General features: G+C 42.3%; 1 protein-coding gene across 6 annotated transcripts in view; it reads right to left on the bottom strand.

Moving 5' to 3' along the window:
- WWTR1 (WW domain containing transcription regulator 1) overlaps positions 1-27,491 on the bottom strand; it is an 837,533-nt gene that overhangs the window by 93,979 nt on the left and 716,063 nt on the right. For all 6 annotated transcript variants that reach the window (XM_044070605.1, XM_044070607.1, XM_044070606.1 and 3 more), the window contains one exon: positions 24,572-24,798. In XM_044070605.1, coding sequence (XP_043926540.1) covers positions 24,572-24,798 — 227 coding nt within the window. The remainder of the gene's footprint in view (positions 1-24,571; positions 24,799-27,491) is intronic.

The following is a 27,491-nucleotide window of genomic DNA, read 5'->3' as shown; positions in this document are numbered from 1 at the left end:
CTACCTGAGATATAAAAATATCTATGCAAACATTTTCAAACAGAAATACTAAATCTTCTAGATTTATTTGCATATTTGGAAGACGTGCATATATCCTCCCATTGTTTCTTTGTGTATTGCTTATCCAATCTGTCTTCCCAATCCTTTCTAATCTCTGATTCGTATAGTTATCATGCAATATTTTATATGCTCTACTAATTATTCCTTTTTTAATGACAGCTTCTGTTCCAGATTCTAAGAACTCTACCAGGGCTGGTCTTTAGTTTAAGACCCCCCAATTTCTTTCTATTTGCCTATACTCAGATATCAATCCTTGAAAGAGAAGGCAATCTCTAACCTGCAGTCCAAATAAATTCGTAGCGTCTTACCATTCTATCAGCTTTCCCATTCCATCATCTTTCCTTCTCTAGTTATTTGCTCCCAATAACTTGGTTCCTTTGCCAGTTTTCTCCAAAACATTCCAGCCCCCTCTTGCTTATTATTTATATCCCTAACTGCAGTCATCCTATTGGCAGAAGCTCCTTTCTCCATTCCCAAATTGGCTTAGTTCTTAGGATACTTTCTTCTACTTTATAGATATAATATTTTGCATGACTATTGTTATTCTCCTTAAAGGTCTGCATCCAAAATCCCAGTCTCTCCTTATTTCTTGAACTTCCCCCCTTGTTTTGTCATCATCCCTTTCCACTTTGAATTAGTTTTCTGCTTGTGCTATGTATAGGAGCCTAATTATATATCTCGGAAATACCCCTTCAAATTGGGTAATACTGATCCAGCCTGTTCTACACGAAGAATCATCTTATCCCACTTTTCTCTTGCTGTCTTCCCCTCCCAGATAAAGTCCTTCAGCTCTTTATCAATTGCTATCCACAACTTCTGCTATGGTTGATAAAAATATGCCTGACCAGTGTGTATAAGACTAATGGGACTAAAACATTTTAATTTAGCCGCTTATATCTTACTATCCATATCTATATAACAACGCTTCCATTTTCTCAGTTTTTGTAGTATCTTTTGTTTAGTCTCTTCGCACATATCCTTAGCTGCTACATCGGAATAATTTTTAACCCACCCCCTAAATACTTCATTCTATCATGTCCCCATAAATATGGATATTGCTGAACCAATTCATATGTGGGTACACAATTTACCGCTATTGCCTTTGTTTTAGCTTCATTCATTTTCTATCCTGAAAAGATTTGAAGCTGTCTCAAAAATGTTCCCAACACTGTAAAGTCTCTTTCTGGTTTTGTCAGGTATAAAATTATATCATCTGCAAATACAGCCAGCTTTTATCAACTACTATACCAATTATATCCTTGATTTTCCGAGTCCCTTATTTTATTTGCCAGTGGTTCTAAATATAATGCAGAGGGGAAAGAGGACACCCCTGCCTGGTTCCTCTGCTCAAACAGAAATTATCAGAGAGGACACCACCCTCTAAGTTTCACCTCCTATCCCTCAAATATCCTCCTAATCAACCTTATAATTTTTTTCGGGAAATGCAAATGTTTCCACTGCCCTGCACACAAGGTCCCAGCTTACTCTGTCTAATGCTTTCTCTGCATCAAGACCCACCAACAACAGTGGTATTTTCTTATATTCCGCTTCCCACAGGATCATCGATGTTCTGTTAATGTTGTCAAATGTTTGCCTCCCCTCCATAAAACCACAGTGATCCATATCTATCAATTTTGGCATTACTTTTGCCATTCTTTTAGCCATTATAGACGTGAACAATTTTTAATCATGGTTTAGTATTGAAATGGGCCTGTATGAAGCTGGATCTGATGGATCTTTACCCTCTTTAGGTATTACACCTACCACTGCTTTCTTCCAGGATGTCGGTACTTCTCCTCCTCTTAAAACACTGTTAAACAAAACCTTCCAGATCTATTAGATTTTGCCCTCCTAGCCTCCAAACTTCCACAGGAATACCATCTATTCCTGGGGACTTTCCTGTAGATTATATATATATATATATATATATATATATATATATATAGGTTATACATCACCATTTTTATCTCATCTCCTCCTATCCTAGCCATTAGTAATTCAGCCTCAACTACCTTTAACCTTGGCATATTTAATTATTCCATAAACATTTCCATTTGTATCTCTTCTTGATTTCCATATTTCTCTGTTTTATACAGACTTTCACAGGCTTATAAAATATTTCTAATACCGCTATAGGATCTCGTTACCTTCCTTGTTGTAGGCTCCTTAAGCCTGGCAACAGCCCTTTCTACTTTCTTTTGCCCGAGTTGTTGTACTAAACATTTTTGTGTTCTAGTTTTATCAAAAAAACAATTGCTTAACAGCAACCTTTCTAAACTTGTATATATTACTGAGGTATTTTCTGCTTAGCATTCTGCATTTGATCCTCTTCTTTTTCTGAGAAATTACCCCTATTTGGCAATACTTTAATATATGTCAGTTCCTCTAAATAATTCTTGTTACTTAACTACAGCTCCCTTTCTTTTATTTCCACACTATTTTTAAACTCCACCTTAATTTTATCCCACTCCCTAGCTATATTTTCAGAAGTAATTTCTATCTTCTTGAATAGCTCCTGAATAACCTCCACTACGCATTCCTTAAACTCTTCTCTTTTCAACAGATAGGTTGGAAACCGCCAGGGTCTCATTTTTATTTCATTACCCTGTGTTTTTATTTTAGTTATTACTGGTGCATGTCCTGAAATAGTTATTGGGTGCGTAATCAAGACCTTCAATTAAATGCACATGTTCCTGTGAAATGTAAATTCTGTCTAGCCTAGCCCAATTTTTATATCCTGGGGAATATGTAAATTTGCGCCGAACTCCTATTACTGAATTCACATTTTCCACACCAAATATTTTCATAAATTTCTTCACAAATCTACCATCCTTTGTTACACCTACTCTGGGCCTCCAGACACATCTTCACTGCTGTAAATCAAATTCCAGTCCCCACCTATAAGTAAAATTTGTTGCTGAAAACTGATTATTTCTCCCAGAATTTTCTTAAGCTGCCAGTGTAATCCTTCCCCTTGCCAGTGGCTCCTTAGTACTACAAATCTGCCATTATCATCTCTTTTATCCTCTTCTATCACTATCGGAGCTCCTCTTGCAATTAATGTAAGTACTCCTCTTTTCCTTTATCCCAGATATCGCTCTGAACCTTTCTTTATCAAATTCACATGTTCAGTTATTTCCAAGTGTATTTCCTCCTGTAACGCAGTTATTTGCAATCTACACTTTTAATATTGTTCACTATTCTTTCTTTTTTGTATTTATCTGCAATTCCTTTCCAAATTCAGAGAAAGGCCTACAGATGAGGAGCATACGGGAAATGTAATTTAAGAGGTTGGACTGCAGTCTGTGGACAAGCAGCAAATTCAGCGGATAATTTAAGAAAGAAATTGCACCAAACTCTTTTGCTGAAATCTCAAACTGGTAGAAAGGCACTCTGCTTAGCTTTGTATTTTGTGGGAATTCTTTTCAATTTAATAACTTTGCTTTCTTCTCCTTGATCGAATAGCTTTGTGGATTGTGACAAGTGACAACTGACAGGGGAGTAGGAATGTTCTGGGTTTGGAAGAGTTTCAATTTACAGTCTGGAATTCACAAATATCTTAGCAAAACTAGTTTCATCAAAAGGGTTTCTGCATTGTACATTTAAACTACATGCCTTGTAACTAAATGTATGGTTCATATTTTACTCAGAATGATGCTTGGTTATGCGGAAGCAGACCAAACTAGAGAGATCTACTAACTCTGTAGGTGAAAATAATCATTACCCCCAACCTATCAAGGTATACACAATGGCATTGCTTAAAAAAAAAAAAAAAAGATCTATATATTTATTTAGTGATTGACTGACTTTTATCGGGAAAGTCCAACTGAACACAGGTGCCCTTCTTCAGTGGATGCCTGGGGAGAAAAGCACCAAGGTGTCGTATTTAATGCAATCAATATTTACAATTACAAATTTTATAATGCAGTTTCAGTGATAGCATGCTTGTCCATGATGCTGGAAGATCAGATGACTGAGGGATTTATAAAATACAGTTGTGTACACTTACCATAAATGTAGACGTTAGAGTGTATTCACTGTTGCAGTCCTAACAAATGGGTTATTCGGCTCCCGGTATCCCTCAGTCGGGCCAGAATACCAAAGGCAAGCAAAAATGCCGTCGGTTGTAAAGGACGTTAAGGTGTCCGATACAAAAGGAGGCAGCCGACGTCACTTCCTCAGTCTTTCTTGCCATAATAGTCAAGAGCCCCCAGAAAATAAAACTTAAATCAAAAACCAATTTGACAAATAAATTAAGTCTGTACCTCAGGAAAAGAGAATAGGAGAGGACCACAAAAAGGGGGAAGGAGGGAGGGAAACCTGGACTGCAACAGTGAATACACTTGAACATCTACATTTATGGTAAGTGTACACAACTGTACTATGTTCATCGTGTTTCACTGTTGCACTCCTAACAAGTGGGTTGATTACCAAAGCCAAGAGAAAGAAGGGGGGGAGGAACCAACAGCATCAAGGGTTGGAGATAATGCCCTGCAACACCGTAGTGGCAAACCCTGCCCTGACTCGGGAAAACAGAGGCAAATTATAATGCTTTGTGAAAGTGTGAACAGAAGACCATGTGGAAGCCTCCAAAATGTCTTTAGTAGGGACACCCCTTAGAAAGGCTGCAGAAGTGGAAGCTGCTGTAGTAGAGTGGGGTCCTAACCCCTTGAGGTGGAGCTTTGCCATGAAAGGAATAACAAAAAGTAATGCAATGTGTAATCCATTTAGAAATGGTCTGCTTAGAAATAGCCTTGCCCTGGGCTCCAGGGGCAAAACTGACCAATAACTGTGCTGATTTCCGAAGGTCCTTAGTCCTGTCCAGGTAAAACCTGAGCTGTCTGTGAACATCAAGAGAATGTAGGATCCTTTCACCTCTACTGCGAGGATTAGGAAAGAAGGTAGGAAGGTGTATGGACTGATTAAGAGTCAAGCTGAAAATCACCTTAGGCATAAAGGAGGGATTAGTCCTCAGAGAGACTATCTGCATGGAAAATAAGAAAAGGCTCCATGGCCAGCAAAGCTTGCAGCTCCGAAACCCTCCTTGCTGAAGTTACAGCCAAGAGGAAGGCGGTCTTCCAAGAGAGAAACTTCAAATCTGCAGAGGCAGCTGGCTCAAAAGGAGGAAGAGTGAATTTCTCTAGAACAAAATTAAGATCCCAGGCTGAAGTAGGTGCTCTTCTGGGAGGTTTTTAGTTGCAAGCACCCATGAGAAACATTTTCATCAGGGGATGAGACAAAATGGGTTGTTCAAGAGAACAATGAGCAGAAATGGCTGAAGCATGGATCTTGATAGAGGAAAAAGAAAGACCACCTTGAAGCAAATCAGCCAGATATTCCAGGATCAGAGGAAGAGTAGGCTAAGAAACTCTAGCCTGCATCCATTGAGAGAACCTTTCCCATTTGCCAGCATAGAAAGTACAGTTTTGTACCTACCATAAATGTAGATGTCCGAACAGGATAGCATCTGCAGTCCTTACAAATGGGTTGTCCTGTCGTCAGGCAGCCCTTCGGTCGGCCGGATTCCAAAGTCTGGGTCTGGCCTCGGCTGGTGTCGCACTTCACCCGACGTCATCACTGTAGGTCTTTGGGTATAAAGGCATCAGCCGACACCATTTTCCTCAGTGTTTCTTGCCCCAGATGCCAGTTGCCCTCTTGGATAGCTAAATTTTTGGATAAATGCCAATGTTTCCAAAAGAATAGAAGGCAAACACAAACAATAAGCATGTATGTACATATATACAAACAAATACACCATAAGAATTCCCCCCCCAGCTAGCTATTAGGAGGGTAAATACCCTAGGAGTACCACAGAGGGGAAGAAGGGTGGGTAATCCTGACTGCAGATGCTATCCTGTTCGGACATCTACATTTATGGTAGGTACAAAACTGTACTATGTCCTTAAAGGATGCATCTGCAGTCCTTACAAATGGGTAGAATACCATAGCCAAACTAGGGGAGGAGGAAGAAGAAATTATGGTGTAGTTAGGATCCCTTGCAAAACAGCAGTGGCAAACCCTGCTCGGGATCTAGAGTATAGAGGTAAGTTATAATGCTTGGCAAATGTATGCACGGAGGTCCAAGTAGCAGCCTCTATAATGTCCTTGGTAGCCACTCCTCGTAAGAAAGCTGTGGTAGTGGCTGTAGCCCTTGTAGAATGAGGCCTTATGTTCTGTGGGATTTGCTTTCCATGGTAGGAGTAACAGAATCGTATGCAATTTCCTATCCACTTGGAGATTGTCCGTTTGGAAATTGCTTTTCCTTCCCTTCCTGTTGCATATGCTACTAGTAGCTGGTCAGTTTTTCTATTGCCCTTGGTTCTGTCCAGGTAGCAGCGCAATTGTCTATGTACATCCAAGGTATGCAGCAGTCTTTCCCCCCTGTTCTGTGGATTGGGAAAGAAGGTAGGTAGGTGGATTGCCTGGTTTAGAGACACTCTGGATACCACCTTAGGCATAAATGTAGGATTAGTTCTCATGGACACTCTGTCTTGATGGAAGATTAGGAAGGGTTGTACTGCCATTAAAGCCTGTAGTTCCGAAACCCTTCTTGCTGAAGTAATTGCCAGCAGGAAAGCAGTTTTCCAGGATGGGTGTTGTAGATCTGCTGTTGCTGCTGGTTCGAATGGAGGGAGTGTTAATTTTTCTAGCACAAAGTTCAAGTCCCATGCTGGTAATGGTGGTTTCCTAGGAGGTTTTACATTCTTAATTCCTCTCAGAAACTGCCTGAGTAGAGGGTGTGAGAAGACAGGGGGATCGAAGCTGTATTCTGCAGAAATAGCTGATGCATGTATCTTGATGGAGGAATAGGACAGGCCTGTATGGAGAAGCTCTGCCAAATACTCCAGGATGTTGGCAATATCTACCTTTGACACATCTTTCCCTCTTTCAGTACTCCAAATGACAAACCTTTTCCATTTTCCCGCATAGTTCCTTCTTGTTGAAGGTCTGCGGGCCTCAAGGATAATGTCTTTAACCCTTTGGGATAAATCTGGGTTAGTTGCTGTTATGTAATGTTCCAGGCAGTCAGTTGCAGAGTTTTCAGGTTTGGATGCAGGATGTTGTAGTCGCTCTGAGTTAACATCAAAGGAATCAGGGGTAGTGTCCACATTTCCCCCCGAGACATGCTCCTCAGTAATGGATACCAATGTTGTCTTGGCCAATTTGGAGCTATCAGAATTATCCTTGGACGTTCCTTTTGATTTTCAGTAGTACCTTGTGCATCAAAGGAAGAGGTGGAAATGCATATGCTGTCAGGCCTTTCCAACTGAAGGATAGAGAGTCCACCTTCCAAGCAAGTGGGTGGTATGTCCTTGTGCAGAATTTCTTGAGCTGGTGATTGAGTGGGGATGCGAATAGGTCTATTTGTGGCATTCCCCATTTCTTTGTGATGGCCTTGAAGATGTCCGGGTGTAGCCTCCATTCGTGAGCATCCGAGGTAGTTCTGCTTAACATGTCTGCTAGGATGTTTTCTTTTCTCGGTACAAATATTGCCTGTAACTGAATGTTGTAACTCAGAGCCATATTCCATAGGTCCAGAGCCATTCGGCATAGGGGGTATGAATGAGTGCCTCCCTGTTTGTTGATGTACCACATGACTGTGGTGTTGTCTGTCCTTATCAATTGGCCTTCTTTGAGGAATGGTTTGAAATTCTGGATTGCTAGTTTTACTGCCAGCATTTCTTTTTGATTTATGTGTAGGTGCAGCTGATCTGGAGTCCATAAGCCTTGAATGCACTTGTCCAGCATGTGGGCCCCCCAACCGAGGTCTGAGGCGTCCGTTGTGATGGTTTGGCTTGGTTGAATGCTGTGGAAGGACAAACCTGGGTTTGACTGGCATGCCTGAGCCCACCATAGGAACTCTTGTTTCAGGCATGGGATTAGTGGTATTTCGGTTTCTAGGCTGTGTCTGTGTTGAGACCATAAATTCTTTAGGTACCACTGTAGCTTTCTCATATGCAGTCTGGCATGGGGGACCAGGATTATGCAGGATGCCATGAAGCCCAAGGCCTGCAGTACTTTCCTTGCTGTTAGTTTGTTCTGCTTTGTTAATGCCAAGAAGTAAAGAGGAAGTTGTTCTTGTTTTTCTGCAGTTAGGAATGCCATCTGTTTTACTGTGTCCAATTCTGCACCAAAGAATGTTCTTGTTTGGGATGGTATCAGTCTTGACTTTTTTAAATTGACTGTGTATCCCAGGGCTTGTAGTAAACAAATGACTCTTTGTAAGTCTTGTGTCAGCTTGTTTTTGTTGTCCGCTTGTATCAGGCAGTCGTCCAGGTATGGATAAATTTCGATTCCCTGAAGCCTGCAGTGAGCGATTACTGATGCCAGGCATTTCGTGAACACTCTGGGCGCAGTAGATAAGCCAAAGGGCAATGCTGAGAATTGATAATGCTCTGATCCTGCAAGAAATCTGAGGTATCTTCTGCAATATGGTCGTATGGGGACGTGCAGGTATGCCTCCTTGAGATCTAGAATTACCAGCCAATACTCCTTGCCCAGCATGGTAAGAAGTTGCTGTAGGGTCAGCATTTTGAATTTTGGAACAATGATGAATGTGTTTAAAGCGGACAGGTCGAGAATAGGTCTCCAACTTTTCTCTTTTCTTGGTACTAGGAAGAGTCTGGAGTAAAATCCCTTGCCCTGTTCTGTAGGTGGTACCCTTTCCACAGCTCTCATCTTTGTTAATTGAGCTATTTGTTTTAGAGCTTCTGCCTTTTGATTTGGTGGCAGGTTTGGCATTCCTCTTTTTATTGGTAAGGTGTGGAAGTGAAACCTGTAGCCTTGGTCTATAGTTTGCAAAATCCACTTGTCTCTTGTAATATAGTGCCAGTTTTTTGAAAATAAGGCTAACTTTCCGCCTAAGGGTGCTGCTATTTGTTCCCTGGTAGGCGGTGTCAGAGCCAAGTCACTGTGATTGTCCTGTTGCAGTGGTAGTGGTTGTATCTGTGCCTCGTTGGTTATTGCCTTGCCACTGGCGTCCCTGTAGGCAGCTCTTCTGGATTGATTTCTGCCTTTTGAAGACCTATTCCTGGCTCTCTGAGTTTTACAGGAGTCTGGAAAGGACCAATTTTGGAAGGCCAGTTCCTGCTAAACCTTGGGGCTGAACCTGTAAGAAATCTTTAACTGTTTGTACAGATTTTGCCTTCTCTTCCATTTTCTTCATTACCTGTTGGGCAGGAGAACCAAATAGACTGACCTTATCCATAGGAGCATCTAATAGCTTTGCTTTAACATGATCCGGCAAGACCTGTTCTTTCAGCCATGCATGCCTTCTTATAACTGTGCCAGTCATGGCTGATCTAAATGAAGCCTCCAGTGCATCATAGCCACATTTTAAAGAATGGTTACTAACCTGCTGAATGTTATTCACCATTTCTAGAACATATTTCTTATCTAAGGAATCATCAGAGGACAGTTTCTTAGTTAACTGATCAAGCATAAACTCTTGGTATTGGATCATATGAAACTGACAGTTCAAAGCTCTAGCTGAGAGAGTAGCAGAGGTGTATACTTTTTTACCCCATCTCTCTAAGGACCTGGATTCTCTTTCAGAAGGGAGAGGGTTTTTCGCAGAGGTCGAAGCTACTGCCTTAGGGCCCTGGGAGATCGTCTCAGGATCTGCAAAAGGAGCCTTGTATAAGTGGTGGTGAGTGTCCGGGACCCTGTAAAACCTATCGGGCTTAGCAGGGGCTGGAGGTAAAGTATCAGGAGCAGTGCAAGCATCATTAAATGCATCATCCACAACAGGAAGAACTGGAGGTATAGCTAAAGGCCTATGTTGCGGTAAGTGTAAAAAGGTCCTAAGCCTTTTTCTTGAATCTGAGAAATCTTGACCCTGCCATTGGAATTGCTCTCTCATGGCATGTAAGGTTTCCCCAAAAGAAAATTCCTCTGGTGGAGAGGCAGAAGGAATCGATTCTTCTGCATCGGAGTCTTCATAAGTAGAAAAAGGAGCCTCTGGATGGTCTGTATTGTCTGTATCATCAGAAGAGTCATCTGAGGACACTGGCTCAGGGGGCTCTGCTCTAGGTCTGTTTTCTGGAGGTTGAGAGGCCCTGTCTGGGTGAGATTGGGATCCCCTTATTAAAGAGATGAGATCCTCTGCCAGAGTAAGCATTTGGGAACTGGAACTGGGCCTGTGAGAGGGGGGCTTAACAGGCACAGACTTAGCAGATTTGGCTGCTTTAGCCCTGGTAAAGGCCTTTATAGACATGGCTGCAGGAGGCCTAGCAGCACCACGTGCTGGAGTAGAGACATCCAAAGGGATGGTGTCCGATAATTCTTGAGAAACCACAGTAGTAGGCAAAACTTCAGAGGCCGTTTCAACTAGGGTTGAAGGGGCCTCGGTAGTAGTCATGGATTTGGCTGAAGATTGACCCGTTTGCTCGGTTTCGGCCGAAACCGAGACACTCGCGGCTTGCTTAACCGTGGTTTCGGCCGAAACCGCGGACCGCGAGTGTCGGTCCTTCTCTTTGCGTTTCTTAACAATTTGGGTAGTCGGAGGATCCGACGGCATAATGTACGCAAAATCTGAGCCGAAAAACTGTTCAGCAAACTCCGACCGACGCCTAAGTGTTCGTCGGTTGAAGGAAGCACAGGCTAAACAAGCTGCTACGTCGTGGTCTGGGCCTAAACAAGGTAAGCAGTAAGAGTGGAAATCTTTATGAGGTATTTGTTTCCCACAAGTTAAACAGTTATTCACTTTTTCTGACATCGGCTGAGGCAAGAAAGAGTCCCCAACGGGGTACTTAGCTTTTAGAAGTCTTGGTAGTATTCGGTAGAAGTAATCTCTGGATCTGACCGACCGGCACTTGCGAACAGCTTCTGCTTCGGGCGCCACGCGGCAAGAAAGACTGAGGAAAATGGCGTCGGCTGATGCCTTTATACCCGAAGACCTACAGTGATGACGTCGGGTGAAGTGCGACACCAGCCGAGGCCAGACCCAGACTTTGGAATCCGGCCGACCGAAGGGCTGCCTGACGACAGGACAACCCATTTGTAAGGACTGCAGATGCATCCTTGAAGGACATCTTCCTAGTGCTAGGCCTCCTGGCCTCCCTCAGCACATCAACCACCTGTTGGGAAAGGAAGGAAGAAAGGGAAGGAGTCATACAATGAGCCATGCTGCCAAATGGAGAGACCGAAGATGAGGATTTAGAATGTTTCCCCTTTCCTGAACTAAAGGATCTGGCTTCATTGGAAGATGCCAAAGAGGAAAAAGGGAGAGACTGCAAAGCAGCGATACCAATGTTGTCTGGGCCAATCCAGAGCTATGAGAATAGTCCTTGGTCGTTCGTCCCTGATCTTCACTAATACTCTGGGAAGAAGAGGAAGAGGAGGGAAGGTGTACACTGATAGCAATGTCCAAGGGAAGGAGACAGCATCCACTTTCCAGGCTCTGCTGTGATGCTGTCTGGTGCAAGAGAGAGGTAGAAGATGGTTGTCTGAGGAGGAGAAAAGATCAGCCTGAAGCGTGCCCCAACGTTGAATGATGCTGTAAAAGACGGCTCTGTTCAGCTGCCACTTGTGAAGATCCAGGGTTTGCCTGCTCAACTGGTCTGCCAAAACATTAAGCCTTCCTGGAAGAAACTGAGCTAGGAGATGCAGGTCCAGGGATGCAGCCATGGACCAAAGATTAATGCTTTGTTTGCACAGGGGGTAAGAGCGAGTCCCTCCCTGCTTGTTGATGTACCACATGACTGTGGTGTTGTCTGTTCTAAAAAGCAGGGTCCCTGGAGAAAGAATATGCTTGAAAGCTAGTAAGGTCTGCTGAACTGCTATCAACTCTTAGATTTATGTGCAGGTGCATCTGCTGGACATTCCAACGTCCCTGTATGCATCTGCCATCCAGGTGTGCTCCCCAAGTGTAGTCCGATGCGTCTGTAGTCAGAACTTGAGTGGCAGGAGGTGTCTGAAAAGGCATGCCTTTCTTTTGTAGACAGGCTGTTGCCCACCACAGAAACTCCTTCTGCAGAGATGGAAGCAGAGGAATCATCATTATCCAGGTCCTCTGTGTTGACACCAAATGTTCTTGAGGTACCATTGCAATTTCAAATGCAGTCTTGCATATGGAATCATGAGAATACAGAATGCCATGAATCCCAGAGCTTGCAGGTATTTCCTTGCAGGGAGCTGGGACAGGCTTGCCAAGTCCTTGAAGTAAACTGAAAGAGTTGTCTGCTTCTCCTGGGTAAGATATATCATCTGGGCAGCTGTGTTCAGACTCACTCCCAGGAATGTTATCTCCTTGGTTGGAACCATTTTTGATTTTTCCTCGTTGAGAGTGTAACCCAGGGAAGAGAGAAGAGTCTTTATGAATTCCAGATCCTTTAACAGCTGTTCTTGAGAACTTGCTTGAATCAGACAGTCGTCCAAGTATGGGTACATCTGAATTTTCTTCTGCCTGCAAAAAGCAATGACTGGGGCCAGGCACTTTGTGAAGACTGGGAGCAGTAGATAAGCCAAAGGGGAGCGCAGTGAATTGATAATGTTGCTTGCCCACTCTGGACCGAAGATACTGCCTGCAACTTTCCCTGATAGGGATGTGCAGATAAGCCTCTGAGATCCAAGGTTACCAGCCAGGAACCCTTTTGTAGCAGTGGTAGCAAATGATGCAGAGTGAGCATTTTGAACTTTGGAATTACTAGAAAAGAGTTCAGAATGGAAAGATCTAGGATAGGACGCCAGGTGCCTTCTTTTTTTGGAACTAGGAAATGCCTGGAATAAAAGCCCTGGCCTACCTGCTGAGCAGGAACTGATTTGATTGCTCCCAGATGAGACAAAGATAAAATTTGTTCTTCTACTTCTGCCCTTTGGTTTGGAGGAATGTCCGGGAATCCCTTGGGAGCTGGAAAGGTGCAGAAAGAAAACTTGTGCCCTAGGGACAACGTTCTGAGCACCCATTCGTCTGTGATAGTGGCCCAGACATCTGCAAAAAGGGCCAACTTCCCCCTAAAGGACTCTCCAGGCAAGCAAGAACAGGCAGAAGTTGTAAAAAGTCATTGAGAGTGTTTAGATTGAGATGCAGGCTTGGAGCTTCCCCACTTAGAAGTGGAAGCCTGCCAACGCCTAGACCTTTGAGGGGTAGCCGCCTGCCCCTAGAAGATTTGTAACCTCTAGTCCTGGAACGGTTCTGTCTGCTGGTATCAGAAAAGGTCCAACTCTTGGAAGGGTAATTTCTGCTAAAGGGAGGGGGTTGCACTTGCAGAAAATCCTTTACAGTTTGCATGGACTTGGCCTTATCCTCCATCTTCTTAAGTACCTCCTCTGCTTTGCTGCCAAAAAGACTGTCTTTATGCAAGGGTACATCAAAAAGCTTAGCCTTGACAGGTTCTGGAAGAGTCTGTTCTCTGAGCCAAGTGTGCCTTCTAATAACAGATCCAGTAGCTGTAGCCCTGCTGGAGGCCTCAAGAATGTCAAAACCACAATGCAAAGAATGCTTATTGACCAGACTGGCTGTATTCAGTAAATCCTGCATGTCTTTACTCTCTGCCAAAAGAGGTACGTTTGCTATCCTAAACTTAATAGCCTCCAAGGTGTGCTGCTGGTACTTCAGCATATGAAACAGACAATTGGTAGCCCTAATAGCTAGGGTGGCAGAGGTATAAACCTTCTTGCCCCACCTACGTCAGAGGGACCAGGATTCCTGGTAACAGTGGCCTTAACTCCTTTAGGGCCCTGAGAAATAACCTCTGGATCCACCAATGGATTCCTGAAAAGAAACAGATGAGAATCAGGTACTCTGTAGTACCCGTCAGGTTTCCTGGGAGCAGGAGGAACCAAATTTGGAGACAAGGAATTTTCCAGAAAAACATCAACAACAACTTCCAACACAGGGGGAACAGCAAGAGGCTTATGCGGAGGTAAATCCAGAAACTCCCTAATCCATTTCTTGGATTGGGGATAATCCTGACTTTCCCATTTAAAATGTTCTCTGAGGGTATTTAAAGTATCACCAAAAGAGAAATCCTCTGGAGGAGAGGCCAAAAGGACGGACTCCTCTGCATCAGAATCCTCAAAGGCAGAAAAAGCCTGAGAAAATTCCTCTTCATCAGCAGAAATGCTGGAAGAATCAGAACCTGAGCAAGACAAAACTTCAGGAGAAACATCCCTACTCCTTTCAGAAAGAGGAGGCTGAGGACCCCTAATAAGAGTCAACAAATCATTAGCCATTTTAACCATTTGAGATTGAGGGGAATGAGAAGAAGATGGAACCTGCCTTTTCACAGGCTTACGAATGGAAGATTTACCTGCAAGCCTGAAGGACTCGGGAGGCCTGGCAACAGCCGAAGTTGCAGCAGAGTTTGAAGGAAGAAACTTGCTGTCAGAAAGAAAAATGGAGGCCTTGGACAACAGAGTCAGCTTAGCGGCTCCGGCAGAAGAGGCGACCGGCGACAGGTTGGAATGCAAAATAGAGGCCGAAGGCCTAAGGGAAGGCCTGCGGTTGTACATCTGCGGACTGCAGGGACTGCAAAGGCATCTCATTGGCTACTGCCTGACTGACGAGCAACTTAACCTCATCAGAGGACTTAGGTTTCTGAGGCCTGTTGTGGTCCTTATCCTTATGTTTCTTCAGAACATCCGAAGCCTCAAGACCGGTGGACGCCATACCAACGAACTAAGGCCAAACTCCAAAATGCCTAGCCAAAATCTTAGCCTGATGGATAGTACGCAGATTAAAGGAGGCACAGAGATCACACTTGGGAACATCGTGGTCAAGACCTAAACATATGGGGAATTTGCTTTCCACAGGTAAGGCAATTATTAACTTTTTCTGACATTCGTTAAGGCAAGAAAAGAGGATCCCCAATGGGGTATTTAGCTGTAGTAGACTTCAACTCTTGTAGTTGGAAACCAACAAAGGTAAACTGCCGACCAGCACTCGTGCATGAAAAGCTTCTGCTTCAGGCTCCGTGGCAAGGAAGACTGAGGAAGTGACGTCGGCTGCCTCCTTTTGTATCGGATGCCCTTACCTTTTTACGTACCTTTGTTATTCTGGCCGACTGAGGCAGCCGGATAACCCACTGGTTAGGACTGCAACAGTGAAAACGTTGAACATGCACAACATGTGTTTGGACTTATTATCAAACACTGACATGACAGTGGAGCATAAGGAGGTAGCTGCACTGCAGAGTATGGCATCCACTGAAAGACATTAAACTGACGTACTGTCTAAAAGATCCCATGACATTTGTTGAAAAGAGTATGTATACTCTAATGCCTCGTCATATTTACATTAAATTAAAACAAATTAACATTTTGAAAAGCTAATAAACACTTCACCTTTTAGCCACAGTACTTTATTTTCCCTTCATATACTACCATTTATATAAAATATTTCAGCACACATTTAATTCCAGACAAAACAAAAACTTGCAATCGTTTATTGTATACACTTGTATCCATTTTCCTTACTACTCTTCCATATATCCCCTACAATATCATGCCAAAAATATCTTTTAAACAATCATGTGCAAAAATCCTTGCTATTCCCCCATTTTTACACTTCTTACATTCCTTAAAAACACAGTTTTCCTCATTATGCACCAAGGTTTATATGTTTAACCTTCTCTTCTTCTTTGCACTTGATTGGTTGTGATCTGACATCCTACATATAAATGTTGATCATGTACACAGACTTCTATAAATTCTGTTTGACTCGGGACTTGCCCTCTTCCAAAAAAACAAATCCTTTTAGATGACTCTCTTATTTTGGAAACAATCTAAACTTATTTTCCTTCTCACTACATATGCATCATTCCTTATTTTCTTGTCCTTTGTTTAGTACGTTCCCAAAATTCCAAATAATTATACAACATTAAATTTTGTAGTACTTTTTTTTTTTTAAACAATTTATTCATGAACCATTAGATTAAAAACCTCACTTACACCCCTTAGTTGATTTACTGTATATACTACCTCGCTTTTATGGAATTTTAATGCAATACCCTCACCCTTCAAAAAATGCAAACGGGTAACTAAAACAATGTCTGAATAGCCTTTTGATATACAGTATTTGCTAAGTACCATTCTTCCCATGACTGCCAGGAAGTCTTACATCACAGCGTACATACCATAATTTCTATTTAATATGTTTTATCTAGTTCATCTCACTTAACCTTCCTGCAAGTCTTCTGAACCCTTTCATATTCTAATTATGCTCAATGACCTTTATGCTTATCCTGGCAAACAAGTATAATTAAGACTTGCATAAACCATATTATGCTCTTAAATACCTTTACTTTTTTCTCCTCCTCTTTTTAATATACCCAAATATATAACGTAATTGATCTTAGTTTTTGAATACCTCACATAAAAAAGTACAGTTGCGTACACTTACCATAAATGTAGATGTTGAGTGTATTCACTGTTGCAGTTATCACATTTGGGTCATCTGCTTGGAGTAGCCCTCAGTCTATCTAATTAACAAAGTCTTGGGTCCTGCGTTGGTTGCTGTCTCTTCTTCCGTGATGTCAGGTAGTCAGGGGTATAAAATATGCAGCTGACACCATTACATCAGTTTTTCTTGCCACAGATGTCAGGTGCCCCCTTAATGGGAAGCAATAAAACATATATATATATACACATATATATATATATACATACATACATATATACACACACACACACACACACACAAGGATATACCTCCAATAAAAAAGCAAATACACCAAAAAGCTTTTAAGCATAGTAAAGGAGAGTAGAGGTATAGCCAAAAAAGTCAGGGGGCTGGAGGGTGGGTAACGAGGACTGCAACAGTGAACACACTCGAACATCTACATTTATGGCAAGTGTACACAACTGTACTATGTTCTTCGTGTTTCACTGTTGCAGTCATCACATTTGGGTAGATTCCCAAAGCTAAGGATGGGAGAAGGAATTTAGATAGCATTAGGACCAGCTATAAGACCCTGCAAGACTGCAGTGGGAAAGCCAGCTCTGGATTTAGAGAAAATTGGCAAATGGTAATGCTTGGTGAAAGTATGTACAGAACTCCAGGTAGCAGCTTCTAAGATGTCCCTGGTAGGGACACCTCTGAGAAACGCTGTAGAGATAGATGCAGCCCTGGTTGAATGGGGTCTGATCCCCTGTGGAATAGGTTTTCCATGGTGTTTATAGCAGAAATGAATGCAATGGCCTATCCATTTAGAAATGGTTTGCTTTGAAATAGCCTTCCCCTCTGCCCCCTGCAGCAAATGCCACCAGCAGTTTTTCAGATTTTCTTTGAGGTTTAGTCCTGTCCAAGTAAAATCTAAGTTGTCTGTGCACATCTAAGGAGTGCAGTATCCATTCCCCTTTCTTCTGTGGATTAGGAAAGAAGGTTGGCAAATGAATGGACTGATTAAGAGCCACACTGGATACCACCATGGGCATGAAGGAGGGATTGGTTTTGAGGGACACCCTGTCCGCATGAAAGATGATGAAAGGCTCCACTGCCATACGGGCCTGTAATTCAGATACCCTTCTTGCTGAAGTGATTGCTAAAAGGAAGGCTGTTTTCCAAGAAAGAAATTTTAAATCTACACTTGCAGCTGGCGCGAAAGGAGGAAGAGTGAGTTTCTCCAATACAAAGTTAAGGTCCCAGGCTGGAGTTGGGGCTCTCCTGGGTGGTCTTAAATTGTTGGCCCCTCTGAGGAACTGCTTGAGCAGTGGATGAGAGAAGAGGGGTGGTTCTGTGTTATAATGAGCTGAAATGGCTGAGGTGTGAATTCTGATGGAGGAAAAAGAAAGGCCCTTGTGAAGCATCTCAGTTAAGTATTGAAGAATCTGAGGTAAGTTGGGCGCTGCTGTGCCCATCCCTAGAGATTGGTTCCAGGCACAGAATCTTTTCCATTTTTCAGCATAAGATTTTCTAGTACTAGGCGTCCTTGCCTCTAAAATTTACTGAGGGATAGTAAAGGAGAGGTTAGGTAATTAGCCTGGCTGCTAGGTTCAGGGTTTGACGCTGAGGGTGCAGAATCTGGTTCACCTGTTGAGACAACAGGGTAGGGGTCTGAGGCAGGTGCCATGGAGCCAACAGTGACAATGCGCAAGAGGTAGTACCAGTGTTGGCGTGGCCAGTCTGGTGCAATCAATATTGTCCTTGGTTTGTCCTGCTTGATCTTTAGTAGTACTTTGGAGAAGAGAGGCAGAGGAGGAAAGGCATACATAAACTGATAGATTTTTCCAGATGAAGGACAGAGCATCCACTTTCCAAGCTTGTTTGTGGGGAGTCCTTGTGCAAAATTTGTCCAATTTGTAGTTCTGGGGGAGGCAAACAGGTCTATATCTGGACTCCCACATTTGTTTGTCAACATGTTGAAAGTCTTTGGTTCCAGTTTCTACTCGTGTGCGTCCAATGAGGTTTCTGCTTAGTCCGTCTGCCAGTGTATTTAGTTTTCCTGGCAGGAATTGAGCCAGTAGATGCACTTGGTAGCTCAAGGCTGTGTTCCACAGTGCCATAGCTAGTCTGCAGAGGGGGGTAAGAATGGGTACCCCCTGTTTGTTTATGTACCACATAACAGTGGTGTTGTCCGTCTTTACCATTAATTGTCCTGGAAGAATGTGGTCCTTGAAGGCAGTCACAGTATTCTGTACAGCTAACGTTTCTTTATGATTGATATTCAGGTGCATTTGACTTGGGTACCATTTGCTCTGAATGCACTTCCCTGCCAGGTAAGCCCCCCATGCATAGTCTGATGCATCTGTTTGGGTTTGGGCGGCATGGGGTAGAGTGAATGGTAGTCCCTTGTTTTGGTGGCAGGCCTATGCCCACCAAAGGAATTCTAGGCGTAGGCAAGGTATGATAGGAATCATTGCTTCTAGATCCTGAGAATGTTGGCACCATAGGTTTTTCAGCTACCATTGTAGTTTGCTCATATGCAGTCTTGCATATGGAATTAGAAGAGTGCAGGATACCATGAACCCCATGGCTTGCAGTATTTGCCTTGCAGATAGGGTTTTTGTGGCCACTAGTTTGAAGTAGGTTGTCAAATGAATTTGTTTCTCTGGCATGAGGAAAGCCATCTGGGAAGTTGTATTCATGCTTGCTCCCAGGAATATAATTTGTTGACAGGGTACCAGGTGTGATTTTTTTCGTTTATGGTGTACCCCAGACAAGTTAGCACCCTTTGTACAAAAGCCCGATTCAAAAGTATGTCCTGGCTTTCTGCCTGAATTAGACAATCATCCAGGTATGGGTATATTTGAATATTTCTTTGCCTGCAAAATGCAATGACTGGAGCTAGGCACTTTGTGAATACCATGGGTGCAGTAGATAAGCCAAAGGGCAGTGCAGAGAACTGACCGTGCACGTAGCCTGCTTTGAAGTGTAGGTATCTTCTGCAAGATTCCCCGATTGGGATGTGCAGGTATGCTTCCTTTAAATCGAGTGTTGCCAACCAGGCATCTTTGCCTAGCATAGGAAGTAACTGAAGAGTCAGCATCTTGAATTTTGGAATCACCAAAAAAGTGTTTAGAGTAGATAGGTCTAGGATAGGGCACCATGAATTGTCTTTTCTGGGTACCAGGAAAAGTCTCGAGTAGAAACCTTGTCCCTTTTCCTCTTCTGGTACCAGTTGAACGGCCTTTATGCTTGAGAGTACTTGTTTTTGAGCCTCTGGCCACCCACTTGATGTTGGCAACGTGTGGAAGTGAAATCTGTATCCCTGGGACATTATATTTAAAGCCGATTTGTCCTGGGTAAGGAGTTCCCAATTCTTTGCATGAAGAGCAATCTTTCCCCCCAAAGGGGCAGTCAGTTGATAAGTGCTTGGAAATTTTAAAAAGAAGTCATTGAGACAGTTTACCATAGGGGGGAGTCTTATTATTCCCAGACTTGGAAGTGGAGACCCCCCACTGCTTAGTTCTGAGAGTCCCCTGGGACTGAAACCTGGGGTTTTTGCTGTGTCTGGGTTTGGCTTGAGAAGACCTGGAAGGGGCTGGAAAAGACCAATTCTTAAGAGTGCCTACTAAATCTAGGAGGCTGAACTTGTAAAAAATCTTTAACAGTTCGCATAGATTTAGCTTTATCTTCCATCTTAACTTCCTCAGCCTTGTTGCCAAACAGGCGGTCCTGATTTAAAGGAGCATCCAACAATTTAGCCTTAACATGATCAGGCAAAGAATGCTCCTTAAGACAAGCATGCCTTCTGAGCACAGACCCAGTAACAGCAGCCCTACAAGAGGCCTCTAATGAATCGAAACCACATTGCAAAGTACGTTTTCCATCTTGTTCGGCAGAATGCATTAAATCTTGTAATTCTTTATTTTCCACACAGTCAGGAATCAACATAATTTTCTGTTTAAGCTGTCCAATAACAAGTTGCTGATATTTTAACACATGAAACTGGCAGTTTAAAGCCCTAATGGCCAAGGTTGCAGAAGTGTGAACCTTCTTACCCCATCTATCCAGTGCCCTGGAGTCTCTATCAGAAGGGGTAGGATTTTTAGCAGTAGAAGCCTTAATGCCGTTGGGCCCCTGTGAAATAGTCTCTGGATCTGCAACAGGATTTTTGAAAAGGAACTTGTGGGACTCAGGGACCCTGTAGTATCTGTCAGGTTTTCTGGGAGCAGGAGGCAGGGAATCAGGGGCCAAACTAGATTCCGAGAAAGCATCATCAACAATGTCTAGTACACGAGGAATAGCTAAAGGCCTATGCTGAGGTAGGAGAAGGAAATCCCTAAGCCTCTTTTTCGAATCAGAAAAATCCTGGCTTTCCCAGTGGAAATGCTCCCTTAGAGTATGTTAGGTTTCCCCAAAAGAAAAATCAGGAGGGGAAGCAGAGGGAATAGAGTTCTCTGCATCAGAATCCGCATAAGTAGGTAAGGGCAAATACAGATCATCAGAAGAGTCAGAAAAAACAGAATCCTGATCAGAAGATTCATAATCAACCTCAGTCCTAGGCCTCTTAGAAGGGGGGGGGGGGGGGTTGGCTAACCTTTGATTACAGTTACTAGATCTTCAGCCATTCTTATCATTTGTTTTTTTAGGCATAGAGGCCTTTGGTTTTTTAGACATGAATCGAGATTTAGGCCTAAGTAATGAAGGAGGCGTCGATTTAATATGCAAGCCCGTAGGCATGAATACACCCTCAGAAGCCGGTGCCTGCACAGCGGCTCCGGACACATCCAAGGTAAAGACATCCGCAGGTTCCATAGTTGAAGCATCTTGCGACATACCAGACTCCGAATGGGTCTCAGCAGAGGTCTGCGAATCAGAAGTAGCGTGTATCGGGCTGCGAAAGCGCCTGAGTACCGGTGATCTGGCAACTGGCTTAGGAGAAGCGTCGTCGGCAGTTTTGGACATCGGCAGCCTGTCTCTGTCTTTATCTTTGTGTTTTTTCAGAATCCGACGACATTTCTGGATAATTAAACTGAGAACCGAAATATTTAGAGGTGAAAATATACCGACGACAGATACTGCGCTGATTAAATAAAGCACAAAACCAACAGCAAGGTACGTCGTGGTCAGGGTCTAGGCAAGTTATACAGTACGAATGAAAATCTTTATGAGGTATTTACTTTCCACAAGTAATGCAATTATTGACTTTTACTGACATCGGTAAGGAGCAAGAAAAAGTTTTCCCAACGGGGTACTTACCTTTAGTTGAAGACTTCGGTTCTGAAACTCGAAAACGAAAATTTCAGGAGTCAGCCGACCGGCACTTGCAAACTGCTTCTGCTTCAGGCACTGCACGGCAAGAAAGTCTGATGTAATGGCATCGGCTGCATGTTTTATACCCCTGATGACCTGACATCATGGAGGAAGGGACAGCAACCGACGCAGGACCTAAGACTTTGTTAATCAGGTCGACTGAGGGAAAACTGCAAGCAGATAACCCAAACGTAATAACTGCAACAGTGAAACACGAAGAACATCTTTGATGTTCTAATACAGACCCCATTCTGTTTGTGTGGGGATTACAGGCCTAATTTTTAATTTTTATTCTGCACTAGACAATGTCCATTAAGTAACATATCCAACAAAAAACAATACTTAAATGAGTTACTAAAGTATTCCATCATGGCATCAAGCTTGGCTTAGCGATGTCTGTTGGGATATCAAAATGCAACAATTGATTAAACATAGTGTGTACTGCATTACCTTTTCTGAGAATGGTCTTTCTTGAAGCCTCTGCTTTCAGTATAGCTCGTGCAGCTGTTTACCCATTACTGTGTTAATTTATTTCCATCAGCAGCACCCTTGAGGCTTTTTTTCCCCTTTCTGTGTAGTAATCCCTCAAGAACTAAGCCAGAATTCAAAGCTTGATGCAGCAATAATGAACTGTGGGACCCTCTACCAGTCGCAACATTGCATTTAAGATTTGGCATCGCTACACTGCGTCAGATAATGTGCTGACACTGACACATTATACGACATCCAATGTCTGTGACGTATTCATACCCCCAGCCACACAGCATCATCAACTGCTTACACAAACTCACATTTGCTCCTACATGGGTTTCAGGACTTGTGTGCAACTTCTGAAACCTGCACCGTAATAAGAACACTGAGCTAGGAATGTACGATTTCCAGCTATATCGTGGACTATGACCTGCATCTGACTAAACTGCAAGAAACTACATAAACATTCCGTGAACAAATGCAGACCATGCAAAGATGCTAACAAAACATAAGCACAAGAAATAGGGTCTGCAGTAGTTGTTATAAGCCCATTCTAACAATGATTACTTCAATAGTGTAAAACATACTCGGGTACTTCAGAGAGGGAACATTTGCTACAAACATGAAAACTTTAAATAATTCCATAGGTATGACAGTAATCTAAATGCAATGCACAAACCATGAATTTGTGGTTATTTTTTTGGTACACATGCTCAGATGGGTTAAGGTACTGCTCAGCTGCTGTGAATTAAGAAGAACTACTGCTTTTTCAGTTGACATTTACTATAACAGACAGTGGCAAAATCAACACTACAGATATTGGAGTGTCAAAATCAACACTACAGATATCGGTTTACTTAGTGTAAAGGTGACTTAAATGTTAGCACCTTAAATGTGATACAAGCAACCAAAGTTTGGTGGAAGTCCTGGCACCTGAGATGCCAATCAGCAGAAGTTGGAATGAACAATTTTTTTTTTTTTTTTTTTTTTTTTTTCTTCAATGGGGATGTCCACTGCTGGGGGTCATAAAGTGGAAAAAAAAAAGAAAAAAGATAAGTCTGCAGAAAACTAATTTCTGCCTGCCTTGCATATAGACAGAACACTAAAGTAACAGTGAATGTGAACAGTTATCAGTGGGGTGGGGGTCAATATTTACATGAATCGCATATATGATGTGCAGCAACAGCATGGATAGCAAAATAAATAAAGAAATTCTAGTCAGCTATGAAATGAAGCCACCTGGTGCCCAACTCATTCCTTCATCCCCTTACTTCAACAATAGGTGCAGTCACCAAAGGCCTATGACACTTTCTGTGGACAGTAAAATATGTCACAAACTCTGCTCACAGACTTGTACAATACCAGCACCGTACACAAACTGAAGTTCCAAAATCTCCTTTAATAATAAAATATTTTAAAAATATCTAAAAATAAAATACTTTCTGTGGACAGGATACCCCACCCTCACCCCGACACACAGAGTAAAATAAGGTGCTTCACTTGGTGCTATGAAATAACTGGACAAATACTACATGGCTGAGAACAGGAAAAAAAAAGACAACACAACCAACAAATGTGTTCTTCCTCCTGCAGGACAAGTCCACAGACTCCTGTAGTGCCCCATGCTATCACTCCAATGTTGAAAAGGCTGGAAGGTTGTCAATTTTTGTCCCACATCTGTTTCTTCCCTTTAGACACATTTGTTTTCAGTCATTCTCCAAATGACACCATACATCTCGATTTCATCCTATCAAAGTGTGAAGTCTCAGGAAACCTTACATTGAGGGGGTATTGTATTATTTTCAATATGTTGAACCACTATACCTCATGCCCAGTATACAACAATGTGAGTAAGGGAACTGAATGCATATTTCTAGGGACCTGCCTTGGTAGTAGAGGTTCATTGACATCCTGCCAATTGTGGCAGTCTCCCTCCTGCAAGCCCACAAGGTCACTGTTGGGAGATTATCAGGAAAAGAAAAAAAATCATCCTAGTAAGTGTAATTTTCTAATTGGCTGGTCAATCCTTTCAACCACATTTGCCTTTATTTCCAATATCCAGGCCAATAACAAAACGCAAGACAACTACATCAAAGACAAACCTCAACCATTTTGTTTGATTCTCTAGCAGAAAGCTAGACTTGTTTTGTGTTACAATTCACTGTTGCCGTTATTTCCTTACCAACTTTTCAAAATAGAAAATAAAAACTTCAGTATGCAGAAAAATACAACAAAAAATAAAATTGCACACAAGTGAGACTGCATCTTCGAGAAAATGTATGCAAAAATAATTTCAGAAACATAAGCAGGACCACTTTTAAAGATACTTGATCACTGTAGACATTTCCAGCACATGACATTAGTACATACAGGTAGAAGAAATGGCACAAAGATGGAATCTACCTGTCTCAACAGTTCTTCTTGCTGCATTCGAATTCGCTCTCTCTCCATCTGGATGCGCTGAAGCCGCAGTTTCTGCTGCTGCTGCTGTTGCTGCTGGGGAGTAAGTGTGGTTGGCAAAGTCAGCATCACTGTCGCAGGTGTCTGTGCTGCGTGGTTCTGTTGTGTCCCATGGCTTTGTTGCGTCAGGCTGGAATTAGAGGCAATCTGCTGCTGCTGTTGGGTCATCACTGTAGAAGAAGATGGAAGCGGAAGGACATTAATTGACCTCTAGGGTCCTGCATGTTGCCATTTGCTAATGTGGAGCTTGTCAAAAGGATAACAATTCTCACCACAATATTTTTTAAACATTCTGGCCATCTGTGTTGCACGCTGGTAAATGTAGTGGAATACATACAGCTTGTCAATATAATGACATTGTGCTAGAACACGATATACAAACAATGGCTCCCAGCTGCAAAGAACATGCACTCAAGTGATGAGCACAGTCAGAATAAACAGAAAATATTCTGTGCAAAACAGGAAACCTGCTATCTCTCATAGCTTGCAACCAACAAAAATGAAAAGACCACATTTAGAAAAATACACAAAGCTGTGATTATTTCAAGTAAGGAAAATTATAACGCCAAGAATAAGATGGCAAAAGCAAAACTTCTTGATTTAAAACTTTAATGCTGTCAAATTTTGAGACAAAGTTTGGCCTGTACACACAGAACTTTGTGGCTACTACTATCTTGTCTCATTACCTTCTCAGGGAATGCCTTGACGCCATATCCTGCTGTTAGAAGTTAATGACATAATGAGGCACACAAAAGGAAAGATAGAAAAGGGATGCCTGCCACAATTGTCACTGGCATTTTTACTTATGAACTCTGAAAATACATATTGTCATGCATATCACTCGGTTCAAAAGTAGCAGCAAAATAAAAAAAAAGAATGAATACAACAGAAGCTATTCCATAACAAAAATAAAACTACTCTATAGGAAAATACAAACCAACATAAAAATATTTCTGCAGGGGCCTGTGCCTCCTGTGCTCCCTACACCAAACCCAAATACACCAACTTTGTGTGTACTGTTCATATATCTAGTGTAACATTTCTTATAACTTTTGCAGTTTTGGAACGTTGAAACAGCTACTTGTTGAAACTTAAATTTCTAAGGTTAAACTCCTCTTGAAGGAGTTACAGCTGAGAAAGACTTTGCAGAAGCGTGGCACTGCAAGTCTTGGAGTAATGAGAATAACATATTCCTCAACAAACCAAGTAATCCCTTTACTCTTTGGCGGAGCAACCTCATTAGCAGTACATTTAGTTAAGGGGTGGGAGGCTAGGCTGCCATACTAGGGGTAACCCCTTACAGAAAAGGTATGTTACCTGGTTACACTTCTTACTTGCAATGCATCACATACAGTGTACTTTCAGAACATTAAACCAAGTCCAGGAGGATGAGGTGCCCAAAACAAAACCAATAAAAAGAAAAAAAAAACACCTTAAAACATTTAATGTGTTCCACAGCAAACAAAGCACAACACAGCACTTTCAGAACATTGTTATGACCCCTTACACATTTCCTGCCATGTAACACTTAACTTTGTTTTACATTTTAAGGCTATGCTTCACAGTACAATACGAAAAGTTGCACAGTTGTCGTTTAAACTTAAAACGCTTAGGTGTTCAAATGAAATATGCCAAAGTTCAGAACATTCATATACATCTGGAGCATTTATCCCCGGGCTTCTGCTGAAAACAGGCTCTGTGGAGCCTAGTCGGACTTTCCCAGTCAACAAATGTAAAATAAAATAAAAATCTCATCACAGTGCTTGTTAACTGCACACTGTTAAGACCTTCAACAATTTTACAAACTACCACTTGGTAAAATAATGGTACAAGTCAATGTAACAGTGGCACACTTCTGCAAACTGATTCTGTTGCTCACAACTCAGTAACGGCATTAAGAAGAGTTTACCCTTTGAAATGAAAAAAAATAAGCACCAGTTGCAACCTTCCAAGACTTCATTAGGTTATAAGAAATGTTACAGTACACACGTGAACAATACATTCACTTTCAACATGTACCTACTAAATGACATCATACTTCATGAATTTCTGGGAAAGTCATTTAATGAAAATCAAATAAATCAAAACTGCCGATTCATTTCTGACACTTTAAAACATTAGAAAACATAAAACAATCTTCTTAAAACTATGCAGGGGAATTAATATTGCACAGAAGATAAAGCTATGATCAAAACATGCCCTCCTCCCAATTTCTGCACACAGCTGTCTTATTTCATATACCTATCATCTCCCAATGGCTGTACTTTAGGAAGACTGGGAAAAGCAGCTGCTTTTCCACTCTGGTATTATGTTATAAACAAAACTGCAAACAAAAATAAAAAAAATAAATAAAAAAAAGAAAGGCTTGAGGGCTCAGAAGCTTACATACAGTCCTGGATACTGCAAATCTGTAACTAAATGAGTACACAGATACACACTTACTTTGATAGCTTTGAGGCATCGTTAACAAAGAAACATTTTTAAGGTCAAGTTCCGCATATATTTCAGGTTAAAATGTTACTTCCCCATTAATTATAACTAATAAACTAGGCATAAAATCTTTGTTCCTGACAAAAAGACCCCAACTCATTTGTGCTCATCATACCTATCAACTGTCCCTGAAGCCGTGGTGGTGCAGCGGTAGCGTTGTCGCCTCACAGCAAGAGGTTCTCCCGTTTGATTCTCGGCTGGAGCACCTTCTGTGTGGAGTCTGCATGTCCTCCCCGCGGTCGAGTGGCATTCAAAAGACATGCATAAATGGGCGTGCCTTCGTTGAAAACTGGGCGTCGAGCTGGCACCGTAAAAATCTACTGCCAATCATTAGCGGACCGGAGTTCCGCTGTGGCAACCCTTAACCGGGAAA

This window comes from Protopterus annectens, chromosome 4.part1 (assembly GCF_019279795.1).
Source record: "Protopterus annectens isolate FY-2018-M chromosome 4.part1, PAN1.0, whole genome shotgun sequence".
NCBI lineage: Eukaryota > Metazoa > Chordata > Ceratodontiformes > Protopteridae > Protopterus > Protopterus annectens.
The sequence above is the reverse complement of the archived record's forward strand: the minus strand, read 5'-3'. Positions and strand labels throughout refer to the sequence as shown.